The sequence below is a fragment of the Papaver somniferum genome, chromosome 1 (assembly GCF_003573695.1).
Source record: "Papaver somniferum cultivar HN1 chromosome 1, ASM357369v1, whole genome shotgun sequence".
Classification (NCBI taxonomy): domain Eukaryota; kingdom Viridiplantae; phylum Streptophyta; class Magnoliopsida; order Ranunculales; family Papaveraceae; genus Papaver; species Papaver somniferum.
Window position 1 is genome coordinate 191,353,106 of NC_039358.1, and position 15,288 is coordinate 191,368,393.

General features: G+C 36.8%; 1 protein-coding gene across 1 annotated transcript; it reads left to right on the forward strand.

Annotated features, from left to right (window-relative positions):
• Positions 1–6,046: 6,046 nt before the first annotated feature.
• LOC113356126 lies at positions 6,047–7,036 on the forward strand. The gene is made up of 2 exons (XM_026599143.1): positions 6,047–6,142; positions 6,263–7,036. Exons 1-2 carry the CDS (start codon positions 6,047–6,049, stop codon positions 7,034–7,036), a joined length of 870 nt encoding a protein of 289 aa, XP_026454928.1.
• Positions 7,037–15,288: the final 8,252 nt, after the last annotated feature.

Sequence of the window (15,288 nt, forward strand, 5' to 3'; positions counted from 1 at the left end):
GTTACGACTAACTACTTGGCAGAATTGTATGGCATTATTGTGGGTATGGAATGGGCAGTAAGATGGGGTTTCAGGCGCATTTGTTTAAGGTCTGATTCTTCAAGTGTTTTTGAAGATTTGAGGAATAACAATCTTCCTTGGTTTGCTACTCAAAGGTGGAAGACAGTTTGTAGACATTATGATTCTATCAGATTTATTCATACCTATAGGGAAGCGAATTTCTTGGCTGATGCTATGGCAAAAAGAGGATGTTTACTTGGTAATGAGGAGAGCTTACATTATGATGGAAGACCTAATTTTTTGCTTTCAGTTGAATATCCAAATGTTACTTATTTTCGTTTCAAGTAATTTGCAAGTTTTTGGGGTTGCTGTGACCTATTTTCTTGTAAATTATCTTTTGTAAATTTTTTATCTATTAATACAATTTTTTGACTTATCAAAAAACATTGTTAGACCCCCGCTTTTTCAGACGAGTTATAGTCTCGTGAGGGTTTACTAGAGATATACCCACAAAACCTACTTTCCAGCTTACAAGTTCTCCGAAATGATAACATCCAACGCGCTAAGAAGTATAAAGATTCTGCACACTAGTCATCAGAAGTTAGACATATATATGAACACAATCTCATCCTTAAAAGTTGAGAGAGAAATAACCATCCCTTATCGAAAGAAATTCATGTTTGAGAGTGGTCGAAAGTCTCGACTCTGCCTCACAAGAAAGGGTTTTATGAAGCTGTTATCAATAATAAATAGCTTTTTTATGGGTCACATATGTGTCCAGGTAGGAATGAAGAGAGAGTCATGCGACACGTTGAATAGTAGGAAGGAAAAACCCTCCGAATAGTTTTAAAAACCCACATCTTTTATTCATTTTGAAAACCCTTTTTTCTGACAATCTCTAAGAAAGGAAATCAACCACTTAACGAATGTGAGAATATGCTTACTTACCTCGTTATCCGTTCAATGTGCATTTAGCTAACAACATCTATAGAAACGTCTTTGGTCTTCAATCCTTGTCTTCGGTCTTCAACTGTCTTGATAATGTAACTCTTTTCTTCAAATCCTTGTTGCTTGAAACTTCATTATGAATATTTTTTCTTCCATTGGCTTTATTCAAAGAATATAAAACTAAAAATGAACTAAAAAAACAAAAATATGATGCAATGAATTTTTCTTGTCTCTCTTTTTTCTTTTTTTGTTTATTGAGATATGAAAAATGAAATAAATACAAAACAAAACAGACAAAATAATAAAACTAGTAATGAACCTAATGAAATTTTCTCTTGTCTCATTTTTTTCCTTTTTTTTCCTCTAATTTTTTTTCCTTTTTTACTAGGGACCTAGAACAATGATAACTTTGTCCCAATTTTTTTTAAGACAAAATAAAATAAAATATAAACTAACAAATAAGAATAAAGATAAAATAAAAAATGAAAGTACAAAGGCCATGGTGTAAGTACTTTACCACTTGATTCTTCACAACGTGTATTGTCTCGATATCATAAACTTCTTGAACTCTTATCTTGATAATCTTTGCTCTTGTATATAAGTCTTCAACTTGTACAAATTCTGCTCATTGTCTTGTTGCTTCACTTGAATCTGACATCTGCTCATTTCTGTACCGTTGCTTGCAAACCTTGAACGTCTTCAATTTTCCTTCAAATTTGTGATGCTCCGCTTGTTGATGATGATGGTGTTTCTATGGACCTGTTGGTGTAGAGATAGATAGAGTGGATGGTGCTAATTGCAAACAAGATTACAAGTGGTATGTAAGTTAGCAATTCGATGTCACCATCTTGATTGATAAAATAGCACTCAAGAGATCAAAGTAGTGCTTCTATTGGTGGGAGGTTGGGTAGCTCACCATTCTACCCGGAGTTTATGTACGGTGACACACTCTCTAAAAGCACATAATTATACACGTACAAAGAAGTGAAGGTCGGTGCCTCTCATGATGTAACATGGGTAGTCTCCACTATAGGGGATCACAACTCTAATATTGAATTCATTTTGCACCTCATTTGCAACTAGAATGGTTAAATCCAACTTTAACTCTCATACAAGCGAGAAACCCGATCACGTTCTCTGGCATCTCTAAGTTCAGTCACTCTTGTGAGAATCTCGATGTAACTTTAGCGACATGCATACTATGTGACTCTAAACTAACTACAATTTGGAGTTTTTCATGCACTAATTTACAAAAAAGTTGAAAAATCATGAAAATTTTTTAAAAAAAAATTACAAGCTTAACCAATCCCCCACACTTAAACTTACATTGTCCTCAATGTAAATTGAGTCATCCAAGTAGAGTCAAGGTGGGAAATTCTATATGAAATGCGATAAGAAATCAGAAAAAATAAATACATGAAAATAAAAAGCTAAAAAACAAGACAAGAACAAAAAATAAAAGTAAGACAAGAAATACTCATTCCATGGGTTGCCTCTCATGTAGCGCTTGGTTTAAATTCGTCAGCCCGACTATTTCATTGCTTTCCATGACTCCTCCAGAGGGAGTACTTCCACAAAGTTAACTCCTTCCACCACTTCAGAAAAGAAATTCTCATAATATGGTTTCAACCGGTGCCCACTAACTTTAAGTTCCTTTCCTGTAGCAATACTACGAATTTCTACTGCACCATGAGAAAATACATTAGTAACAATAAAAGGTCCAATACAACGTGACCTTAATTTACCCGAAAATAATTGCAAGCGAGAATTAAACAAAAGCATTTTCTGCCCAACATAAAATTATTTCCTATAAATCATAGTATCATGAAAGGCCTTCGTTTTCTCTTTATAAATGCGTGAGCTTTCAAATGCATTATTGTGAAGCTCCTCTAGCTCTTGGAGTTGTACCTTCATTTGCTTTCCAGCACCATCCATATCCATATTACATTGATTAATAACCCAAAACGCCTTATGCTCAATTTCAGCGGGTAAATGACAAGGTTTACCATACACGAGCCTAAAGGGAGACATCCCGATAGGTGTCTTGTATGCGGTTCTATAAGCCCCTAAAGCATCATTAAGTCACATGCTCCAATCTTTCCTTGTTGGATTCACCGTCTTCTCTAGTATGGACTTCACCTCGCGGTTAGAAACCTCGGCTTGTCCATTTGTTTGGCGATGATAAGGTGTTGCAATCTTGTACGAACCTGTTTTTGAAGTGCGAACCCCCATCGCTAATTATGGCTCTTGGAATTCCAAACCTTGCAAAAATATTAGCTTGCACAAAATCTGTAACCACTTTAGAATCATAGTTGGGGTTGCATTATTTATTTATTTATTTATTTATTTCTAGGTCAAAATGGTTTATTGAAGCAAAAAAACGTAATTACAAGAATTACAAAATAGGAGGCTCAAGGCCTCCCCACCCCCATAAACCAAAGGGGAAAAAATAGCAACAAAAAATGCTAAAAGCTCATAAAATAAGCTCCTAAACACAATTAAATAACATAAAGAGGAAATCTAGGAACAATAAAATCATCTGCGACCCTTATTTCCAAACTCTAGCTTGGGCATGTAGCTCAGATGGTAGAGCGCTTGCTTAACATACAAGAGGTACGGGGATCGATACCCCGCAACTCAAATTTTTTTTGGAACTTCTAAACTTTCAGTGAAAAACTCGATTTTGCTCCTAGGCTAGCTCTGGCGATTTTAGGGTTTGGCTTTTTTCAACAAAAAAAATCGCGCTTCTCCTTGGATCATCTTTTGGTAATCAGGGATGGAGAATCAACCTGACTCCGGTCATAATAAGGCTCTCTCTTTTGATGATATGCTTAAAGGTAAAAAGAATCATGTTACTACATCTGTGGATATTAATACTCTTCCTAACCCAACCTTTAAGGAAGGTAAACCTGTTGTTGTTATTCCAGAGGATTTCTCCATGGAAGGTTGTGCAGTATGGCGTTATAGTCTTATAGGGCCTCTTGATTTAAAGACTCTCAAGTTTGATGATGTGAAGACGAACTTAGTTCAGCAATGGCAGCTTCATGGAGATAGGATTCAGTTCGTCCTCATGAGCAGGGGTTTCTTCATCATCAAGTTATTATCTGCGGAAGATAAAACTAGGGTTTTTCGAAAAGAGGCTTGGATTGTTGAACAACAACCACTCAGATTAATAGAATGGTTTCCTAGGTTTGATGCTGAAATACAAAAAACATCTCATGCTACGGTTTGGGTACAGTTTTCGGGTTTGCCAGTTGAATTATGGGTGGAGAAAAATCTTCTTTCACTCGGATTATCTTTGGGTACTCCAATTGTTGTTGATAAAAGGACATTAAATCATGAATACAGTTACTTTTGTTGTTGTTCTGATTTACATAGATTTCTCAAACAACGACACTGATGCAATTCATGTTCAGGATGGAGGTAGGGATTTTTGGCAGCCAATTGATATCCAAAAACAATCTAAGTTCTGTTCTAAATGTAAGATTATTGGTCATAGTGACGAAGAGTGAAGCAGGAAAAAACATGGTAAGTATACCAACACTGATGGTCTTGTTCAGAAATCTGTTAATCCAACAGATTGGAAGGAGGTTCCGAAAAAGGGAAGTAAAGCTTCTTCTTGAGTTACTGTTGTGGCTCATGCAAATAATACAAATATGGTGCCTGTTTCAAATGATCTTGTTCCGTAGAACCTGCCAAGAACACATCTATTGTGAATGTTGATAAGGGGTGGTAAATGGTGAATCTATGAGTTTCATTGATGCGGCTATTTTGGAGAAAACCAAACAGCTGGAGGAAGAGGTGGTAAGGTCTGAAGCTATTTATAGAGCTGCATCTGTTGAATTGTTGAAAATTAAGCAGTCATCGACGTCTCATACAACATTAGTTTGTAAAGATCGTGGTAAGCCTGAGCAAACTAAGTTAGATGTGAGGGTTGAATTGGATAGAACTAAACCTTCACAGTCTGATGGGACTGTTACGTCTATTTCTCCAACTCCATATATGCTGATTTGCTTAAGGGTTCTGAATTTTTGTCTCCTAATAAGTTTGATGTTCTGAACTCTGTCTTGGCCCAAGAAGGTGAGGAGTTACCTGATGAGTTTAACGTAAAAAAGCTAGTTAAGTGTGAACAGCTCATTGTTGTTCAGCGAAGACTTGATTCTTTAAAAGAAACCAAAACTTCTTCAGATTCCTTGTCTCATTCTTTGTCCGACTCGGAGGTTGATAGTTCTGACTTGGGTTATCGTGCAAGAAGAGGTGCTTCTCCAAGGCCTGATAATTCAAGGAAAGTTACTAATTTTATGCATCTAGTCAAATCCAACCCCAAACATTTTTAATGCGGGTTTTTTTTCTGGAATATGAATGGGGTCTCTCGTGAAGAGGCTAGATATAAATTGTGTGAGTTAGTTAGTCAGTTTAAGCCTGATATTTTTTGTTTGGCTAAACCAAAAGTGGCTTGTTCAAACAGATTCATTAGAAGGCTTAAGATGGAGGGTTATACTACAACTGTTATTCATAATTCATCGACTACCTCTATTGGTAACCCGTGTATTTTTTGTTCTACTGTATGGGACACTCCTGTAGTTGTCAATATGAGTAGACAAGCTATAACTATTTCGGTATATGGTGTGCATATTAGCTATACTCAAGTTACTAGAAGGAGACTTTGGGAACAACTTAACACTAGTAATATCGATATCCCTTGGTTGGTTATTGGTGATTTCAACTGTGTCTTACGGATAGAGGAGAAGAAAGGTGGACTTGAACCGCGTACTTCTGCAATCAATGAATTTTGTGACTGGATGGAAGATAATTCTCTTTTCGAAGCGGATGCTTTGGGGAATATTTTTACTTGGTCTAATTGTCAAACGGGTGCTTCCAGAATCATCAATAAATTGGACCGTGCTTTGATTAACTCTGCTTGGTTGGATAAATATGAGAACTGGCGGTGTAAAGCTCTTCCTAGAGAAGTTTACGACGATTCTCCGCTTATGGCGTATCCTTTTGTGGTTTTGAGACCTCGCCGTGCTCCTTTTCGGGTTCAAAAGATGTGGTTTCTTCATAATGATTCATGAGAATGGCTAAAGATAGTTAGGGAATGTCGGTTCATGGTTCTCCTGACTTTGTCTTTCCTTTCAAATTGAAACGTCTGAAAGCAGTAATGAAAGAGTGGAATCTGTCAGTTTTTGGCAATGTGAATTCTCGGCTTAAACAAGACATGTTGCGTTTTGAGATAACTGCTAGAGTCTCTGATGAAGATCCTACGGATTTCTTTAAACTGAATACAATGAAATAAGCTATGTCTTCTCTTCAGGAGACGCGTCTTCAGCATAATATGTTGCTCAAACAAAAATCCAGGAATACTTGGCTTGTGGAGGGAGCAAGTAATACTGTTTTCTTTCATAATAACATTCGTATTCGTCAAGGTAATAATACTATTTCTGAACTTGTTGATGAGAATGGTAATACTATTACTAATGTTGATGAGTTACGTGACTATGTGGTACAATTTTATGAGAATAAATTCAATGGTGAAGACTTACCTATTGAACCTCAGTTGTTTGACTATGGTCACCCTAGTATCTCAACTGTTGAAATTTCTCAAATAGACGCTATTCCTTCTCCTGAAAAGATTAAAGATGCAGTTTTTAACTTGAATGTTGATGGTGCTCCGAGTCCGGATGGTTTTTCGGGTTGTTTCTATGGACATTGTAGGGAGATCATTGCTGACGACTTGATTAATGCTATAGTTTACTATTGGCTTTTGAAGCGCATCCCTAATGGTGTTAACTCTAGCTTTATTACTCTCCTTGCCAAGGTAAGAGGAGCTAATACTCTTCGTAACTTCAGACCAATAGGTCTTAGTGATGTTTTCTTTAAAGTTTTTACTAAGTTTCTAGCTACTAGACTTGGTAAGGTTTTGGATAACTTGGTTTCTGAAGAACATGTAGCTTTTATGAAGGGTCGTAATATACATGAAAATATTAGTGTCTCTTCTGAGATGGTTAATGAACTTCATATCAAATGGAAGGATGGAAACATTGGTCTGAAACTTGATATTACTCAAGCTTTTGATACCGTTAGTTAGTCTTTCGTTTTGGAGGTCTTTCGTCAGTATGGTTTCTCGGAGGATTGGTGTTTATGGATTCTTAATATTTTACAATCAGCAAGAATTTCTATTCTTTTGAATGGAATTCCGAAAGGTAATGTGGAACAAGGTAAAACAAAGCAATACTAGATTGCTATAAGCAAGAAGAGGAGAGAATTCAAGCAAGAAGAGAAAGATAAGTTTTGTGTTTAATAATTTGATTGAGTAATAGATAGCTCTTACAAGACTTAATCTAGCCTTTATATAGGCTTGAAGAATAACTAAACTAGGAAACAGAAAACTAAAAGGAAATCTAAAAGAATCCTAAAAATAAGAAAGACTGAAACTAGGAAACCATGGAAGCCAAACCTCTAAGCGGAATCTTCTGGAATTGTACTATGCCCTGCATCAGTCCCCCCTTCTAGAGTAAAGCTCGTCCTCGAGTTTTCCAAACAAACCAGAAGTTCATTGTCACCATGAAACGTAAAAATCTCTTGAACATTAAATGTGTTGGAGATATTCCAATCATTTGGTAGATCAATAACATAAGCATTATCATTGATCTTCTTTAAAACCTTGAAAGGACCATATTTCTTCATCTTGGTTTTGTTATAAGTACCCACTGGAAATCTCTCTTTTCTTAGATGTATCATCACGAGCTCCCCTTCCTTGAAGGTTTTAAACCTCTTGTGTTTATCATCATCCTCTTTATATTTAGAATTGGACTTCTCCAGTTTATATTTTACTTCATTATGTAATTCAGTTGCTTTGTATACAAAAGAGTCGGCTGCAGTGTTTGTACTCTGTGTGGTGGGTAAGGCTACCAAATCAAGAGTATGATTAGGTACTTTAGAGTACACTATCTCAAATGGAGTTTTCCCAGTAGAACGATTCACAGAAGTGTTGAAAGCGAATTCCATATGTGGCAATAACACATCCCACTGCTTACTATTATCCAGGCACTTAGCTCTAATCAAATTCCCAAGTGATCTATTAACAACCTCAGTCTGTCCATCAGTTTGCGGATGTGAAGTTGTGCTGAATTGTAAAACTGTGCCTAAGCGCATCCATAAACTTTTCCATAAATAACTCAAAAAATTTGTATCTCTGTCAGAAGTGATAGACTTTGGAACCCCATGCAATCTTACTACTTCTTTAAAGAACAAAGAAGCAACATTAGAAGCGTCAGTTGATTTCTTACAAGCTACGAAGTGAGCCATTTTAGAGTAACGATCAACTACGACCATAACACAATCATTACCTCTAGCAGTACGAGGTAAACCAAGTATAAAATTCATACTTATATCAACCCAAGGTGCATCAGGAACTGGTAAAGGAGTATACAACCCGGTATTTTGAATTGTACCCTTTGCTCTCTGAAAGACCATGCATTTTTGTACGAACTTTTGTACATCACGTTTCAAAGATGGCCAGAAATATCTTTCTTCTATCAGGGCAATGGTTTTATCTCTCCCAAAATGACCACCAAGACCACTGCCATGTAATTCTCGCATAAGATATAAACGTAAATACCCTTGAGGAATACATAATCGATTCCCTTTAAAAATAAAACCTTCTTGTATAAGAAAATCATCAACCCCATGAGTTTGAGAACTACATTGATCCCATAGTTTTCCAAAATCTTCATCTTCTGGATAAATGTCTTTAATATAGTCAAATGCATAACTCTCATTACGAATTGTTGTTAATAGATGACTTCTTCTACTTAAGGCATCAGCAACTTGATTCAATTTGCCACTTTTATGTCTCACGAAGAAAGTGTATTTGTTGAGTGTGGAAAGCCATCGATCATGCATTCTGTTAACTTTAGCAGAAGTATTCAAAAACTTCAAAGCATGGTTGTCAGTGTTGACAACAAATTCCCTATGTATAAGATAAGTATGCCACTGCTTAAGAGATTGAACAAGAGCCAATAACTCTAATTCATATGTAGACCATTTCTTTTGTGCATCTGAATTCTTCTCACTGTAATATGCAATTGGATGACCCTCCTGTGATAATACTGCACCAATACCAACAACAGATGCATCACAATCTATTTCAAAAGGCTTGTTGAAATTCGGAAGTGCAAGAATTGGTGCCGTACAAAGCTTTTCTTTAAGAAGAATAAAGCTTTTATCCATTGCTTCCGTCCACTCAAACTTCTCCTTCTTGAGACAGTCAGTCAAAGGTGCAGAAATAGAGCTAAAGTTCTTCACAAATTCGATAGAAAGAAGCCAAACCATGAAAACTACGAACATCACGAATAGAAGTAGGAACTGGCCAATCTTCAATTGCTTGAACTTTAGAAGGATCGACATGAATACCATCAGTAGAAATCACATATCCCAAAAATGTTACTGAAGAAGCCATGAAGGTACACTTCTTCAAATTAACATATAAAGAGTTGTCAGCAAGAACTTGAAACACTTGTGAAAGATGTTGGAGGTGTTCTGGCTCACTGCGACTAAAAATTAGTATGTCATCAAAATAGACAATAACAAATTTACTGAGAAAGGGTTGGAGAACCTGATTCATAAGTCGCATAAAAGTACTAGGTGCATTAGATAACCCAAATGGCATGACCAGCCATTCATATAAACCTTCACGTGTCTTGAATGTGTTTTCCACTCATCTCCACCTCGAATGCGTATTTGGTGGTAACCACTGCGTAAATCCAACTTAGTAAAAATAATAGAGCCCGACAGTAAATCAATCATATCATCAATACGCGGGATCGGAAATCTATAAGGAATGGTGATGCGATTTAATGCTCTGCAATCGATACACATCCTCCATCCATTGTCTTTTTTACTAACCAAGAAGGCAGGACTGGCACAAGGACTGTTGCTAGGTCGTATCAAACCCTTTGTAAGAAATCATTTACCTGTCCCTGTAATATCTCATGCTCAGCAGGACTCAAGCGATAGTGTGCTTGGTTTGGTAAAGAGGCTCCAGGAATAAAATCGATGCAGTGTTGAATATTCCGTAAAGGAGGTAATGCAGTTGGTAGTTCATCTGGAAATAAAACATTATATTGAAATAATAAGGGCTTCACCTTTGCAGGAACTCAATCATAGGCTTAGAATCTTCATGGGAATGTAAAGAATGTTGTGGGTGCAAAGAAATAACAGTGGCTACGACAGCATCAGTCTGCGCACAAGAGTTTGAAGTGGAATTGGATGGACTAAGAACCTTGGTTTTCCCATTATGAACAAAAGTGTAAGTATTCTCGAATCCATTGTGAACCGCGTGAAGATCGTATTGCCAAGGTCTGCCAAGAAGAAGATGGGTTGCCGTCATATTAATGACATCACATAGAACTGTGTCTTCATAACCCTCAAAAGAGAATGACACATAACACTGAAGAGTAATCTTCTGTGTGCTAGAGGCATTAACCCATCCTACAGTGTAAGGTTCTGGATGAGAAGTTACTGGTAGTTCAAGCTTCTTAACTACGTGATCAGCAATATAATTATCCACACTGCCACTATCAATTATCATCTTGCAGATTTTACCCCCAATATAACATCTGGATTTAAAATACTGTCTCTGAGACTTGCATTGTTGAGTAAGAAATAATGGACGAATCATCCCAACAAACTCATCGTCATCACCAGGTGAGTCTTCATCTTCGAACTCATTAAGCGCACCAGTGACTTCATTAATGAACTGAGGTTCACCAATCAAAGCATTGAATTTCCGACAATCACTAGACGTGTGCCCCGATTGCTGGCATTTATTGCACTTATCTCCACGAAATTTTGCATAAGTATTAGTAGTTCTCTGTTGCGGTGGAAATTGTTGTTGCCTGTTATGAAACCGATTCCCTGTAGTAGGAGGAGTTGGTTGCAGAGAGTGAGACTGCTGACCCGGCTGAAGATCAACTGGATTGGCTAAGATAGGTGTAGCCAGAGGTGGAGTATAAGGCACAATATGGCTAGGTTGTCGATGTGAATGGCTAACATCATCATAAGGAGGCCTGGGAATAGTCAAAACAGTATCTGGAGAAAAGTTTTGAGATGAATTGGTACCCCTGGAATTATTTTGATAACGCCCTTGTCTGGATGGATAAATCCTAGAAGAACGAAGAACGATTTTCTATCTTAATAGCTTGCTGCACAGCTTCGACCATAGTAAAAACTGAATGAGTCATACCATTTTGTATTAATCTATTCAGCCCTCAATGAATCTTGCAACTAACTGTTCTTCAGATTCTTTGAGTTGATTTCGTGCCACCAAATTATAAAAATCGACACATATTCTTCAACAGTGCGTGCCCCCTGCTGAATGTTCTGCAATTTGATGAAAAGTTGCTGCATAAAGTCTCTAGGTAAGAACTTATCCCTGATCAAAGTTTTCATACGTGTCCAAGTACGTATTTTCGGTTTGTTAGCGTTTCTACGATCATCACAGATCTTATCCCACCAGGCTGCAGCTCCTCCTTTGAGCTTGTAAGTCACAAGTTTGACCTTAGAATCTTCAGGGACTTCCATAATTCAAAAAAGCTTCTACCTCAAAGAACCAATCAGTTAGTTCTTCAATACGAAAATTTCCAGAGAAGTTGGGAATATCAGCTTTTAGCTTATATTCGGTAAAGAACTGTAAGGGTTGTGACCAGTTTTTAAACGTCGTTCTTCAATCCAATTCTTCTCTAGATCGTTCTCACGTTCATCTTCATCATCACTGTCGAGTGTAGGAGAAACTAGCTTCTTCTTTGAATGACCTATGAACCCTTCATACAGTTTCTTAATGTTTAAAGTACGCAATACATCGTTAGGTACTTCATCATTCTGTAAAAACTGAAGTGTATCGTTTTTAGTTTTGTCTTCTAAGTCTACAAGCTCAGGCATATCCAAATCTATATTTATGTGTTTTGCAACCTTGAAAAGCTGATTCTGCATTGCTTCAAGCTTGTTATCTCTTAACCCTAATTTTTCCTCCATGGACTTCTCAAGAGTTTCAGTAATGTTTTTTGCCAAAATCTCGGTATGAGATTTGATGAGAGCTTCAATTGCTGCTAGAGTAACTGGTTGAGCAGTCATATTTTTTTATTTATTTTTTTTTTGTGTGTACTTAAAAGGAATGAAAAGGTATTGCGAAAACGAAGTAAAGGATCAAGTGATAGAATGAAAAACCTAAAACTAAGCTCTGATACCAACTAATGTGGAACAAGGTAAAAGAAAGCAATACTAGATTGCTATAAGCAAGAAGAGAAGAGAATTCAAGCAAGAAGAGAAAGATAAGTTTTGTGTTTAATAATTTGATTGAGTAATAGATAGCTCTTACAAGACTTAATCTAGCCTTTATATAGGCTTGAAGAATAACTAAACTAGGAAACAAAAAACTAAAAGGAAATCTAAAAGAATCCTAAAAATAAGAAAGACTGAAACTAGGAAACCATGGAAGCCAAACATCTAAGCGGAATCTTCTGGAATTGTAGTATGCCCTGCATCAAAAGGTTTCTTTAAAATCACAAGAGGGTTACGGCAGGGAGACCCCCTTTCTCCATTTATTTTTGTACTGATTGAGGATGTGCTTAGTCGAAATATTACTAAGCTTTTCCATGAAAAGAAGATGTCTTATATGGTTACTCGACAAGGTATTTCTCCCACTCATTTATTTTTTGTTGATGATATTATGATTTTATGTAAAGGAAATATGAAGAGTGTTACCAATTTGGTTAACCTTTTGGGTACTTATCAACGTGCTTCTGGCCAAAATGTGTATCGGCAAAAGAGCAAGATTTGCTATGGTGGGGATAGTTTGCGAAGGCGTAATGATCTTGCAGATTTTCTTGGCATGTGTGTGGCTACTTTTTCGGATCGTTATCTTGGAGTTCAAATTATGCCGTGTACTATAAGGTATCATCATATTAGTAATATTGTTTAGAAGATAAAGGATCAACTCGCTGGTTGGAAGGGGAGATTATTGTCTTTTCAAGATAGAATTGCGCTTGTAAAATCTGTTATTACGAGTTATTCCATTCATAATATGGCGGTGTATAAATGGACTCGAAAATTTATTGATCAATGTGAAAGGTCTATTCGCAATTTCATTTGGTCTAGTGATTCTTCTACTAGAAGGGCTTTTGTGGTGCCTTATGATAAAATTTGTACTCCTTATACGAAAGGTGGTTTGGGTCTTTGTAGAATGGTTGTTATGAACAAGGTGTTGCTTATGAAGCTTTGGTGGAAAATTTGTACTTCTAACAAAGTTTGGGCGAACTTTTTTAAAGCTAAATTTTTTTCATAGAGATGGCAGCATTAAGACTTATTATATCAAGTCTTCTATCTTTCCTGGCTTGCGATGGGTACATCAGTTGGTAGAAAATAACACTAAAATGTTAATTGGTGATGGAAATTCTACTTCTTTATATTTTGACAATTGGTGTACTAACGTTTCTGTTGCTAGTTTAATTGATGCTCAGGACTTGGACAGATCTGTTCTCGGTAGTGACATTATAATCAATGGAGAATATGTCATTCCGGAAGTGCATTTGAATCACTTGATCGCTGCTGGCCTTGATTTGGCTTAAATGCCTGTTCCGCAAGGTGGAGATGACGTTCTTATTTGGATGCCAGACCTCAATGGACGGTTCTCTGTTACATCAGCAAGAGAGATTGTTCGTGCTCGCTACCCAATTTTTGAGAGTGCGTCTCTAATATGGAGACATGCTGTCACCCCTCTCTAGCTTCCCAGAATTGGAATTTCTTAAGAGAAGTTTGTGCTACCCAAGACAAGGTGCGAGAGAGATTCAAAATCAACATAGCCAACATATGTTATCTGTGCAAAAATAATGAAGAAACTCTTGAACATGTTCTATGGAGATGTTGTTTTTCTATTCGTGCTTGGGACTGGATTGGTAACATTTTCGATCTTGTGCCTAATTATAATATAATTGTTTCTTATAAGTCAGCTAAGGGGAGGAGTAGAATGGTGAAAGATCTTTGGTTGGTGGCTAATTTGGTGGTTAGGTTCGAACTGTGGGCTATGAGAAACAAGGCGCAATTTGAGAACAAACAGCCTAATTTTCTCTTTTTTCAAAAGAGAGTTTTACTATTGATTCAAGAATATTCAGTTAGATTGCAGGGTTATATGAGGAATTCAGTTGAAGAGTTACTTATTCTTGATTACTTCAAAGTGCGTCATAGACAGGTACGTGACTTTCAGCCAGTTGAATGTTCTTGGTCTCCTCCGAATGAGAATGAATTTCTTCTTTGCTGTGATGGTGCAGCGAGAGGGAATCCAGGGGTGGCGGGTGCAGGTGTTGTAGCTAGGGATTTTACTTGTGGTATTGTTGGAGCTATGTCAATTGGTTTAGGCATTACGACTAATTACTTGGTCGAGCTTTATGGGGTCATTGTTGGTCTTGAATGAACAATTATGTGGGGTTGGAGACGTGTTCTAATCAGGTCGGATTCTTCTAGTGTTGTGGAGGCTTTTTCTAGGAATTCTTTACCATGGTTCGCAAGAGTTCATTGGCACACAGTTTGTTCCAAATATGATTCAGTCAGATTTGAACATACTTATAGAGAGGCTAATTTTTATGTGGATAAAATGGCCAAAAGGGGTTGTCTTCTTAATGAGGAGGTGGGAACAAGTTTTGAAGGAAGACCAGATTTCCTCACTTGTATTGAACTTCCTAATGTTTCTTATTATCGCTTTAAATAGTTTATAAGTTTTTGGGGTCGTGCTGACCTCTTTTCTTGTAAACTCTTTGTAAATATTTTTGTTTTTAATATATTTTTGACTTAGCAAAAAAATTTATTTCCAACTCTAAAATTCCTCTTCTTGGGAAGAAGACCAACAATTATTTGAGTCAAATCAGGGTCTCCATAAGGCTCCTTGTATTCACCTTCATAAATATCATCATATTCATAATCATCTTCATCTGAAGCATAATTACCACTAGGAACAAGCTTAATCAACAACAAGTAAAATATAGGCTCCTTGGTGTGGCCTTAGCTTCCACCCATTTCGAAACATAATCAACAACAAGTAAAATATAAAAATTCCCACGAGAGTTGACAAAAGGACCCATAAAATCAACACCCCATAAATAAAAACTTCAATAAATTGAATAAAAGTTTGTGGCATTTGATTTCGAGCACATATATTGCATGTTCTTTGGCACCTATCACAAGTTGTACAAAATGTATATGCATCCTTGAACAAGGTTGTCCAATAGAAACCGATTTCAAGTACCTTGTGAGCGGTTCTCTTACTCCCAAAATGACCTCTGCAAGCAT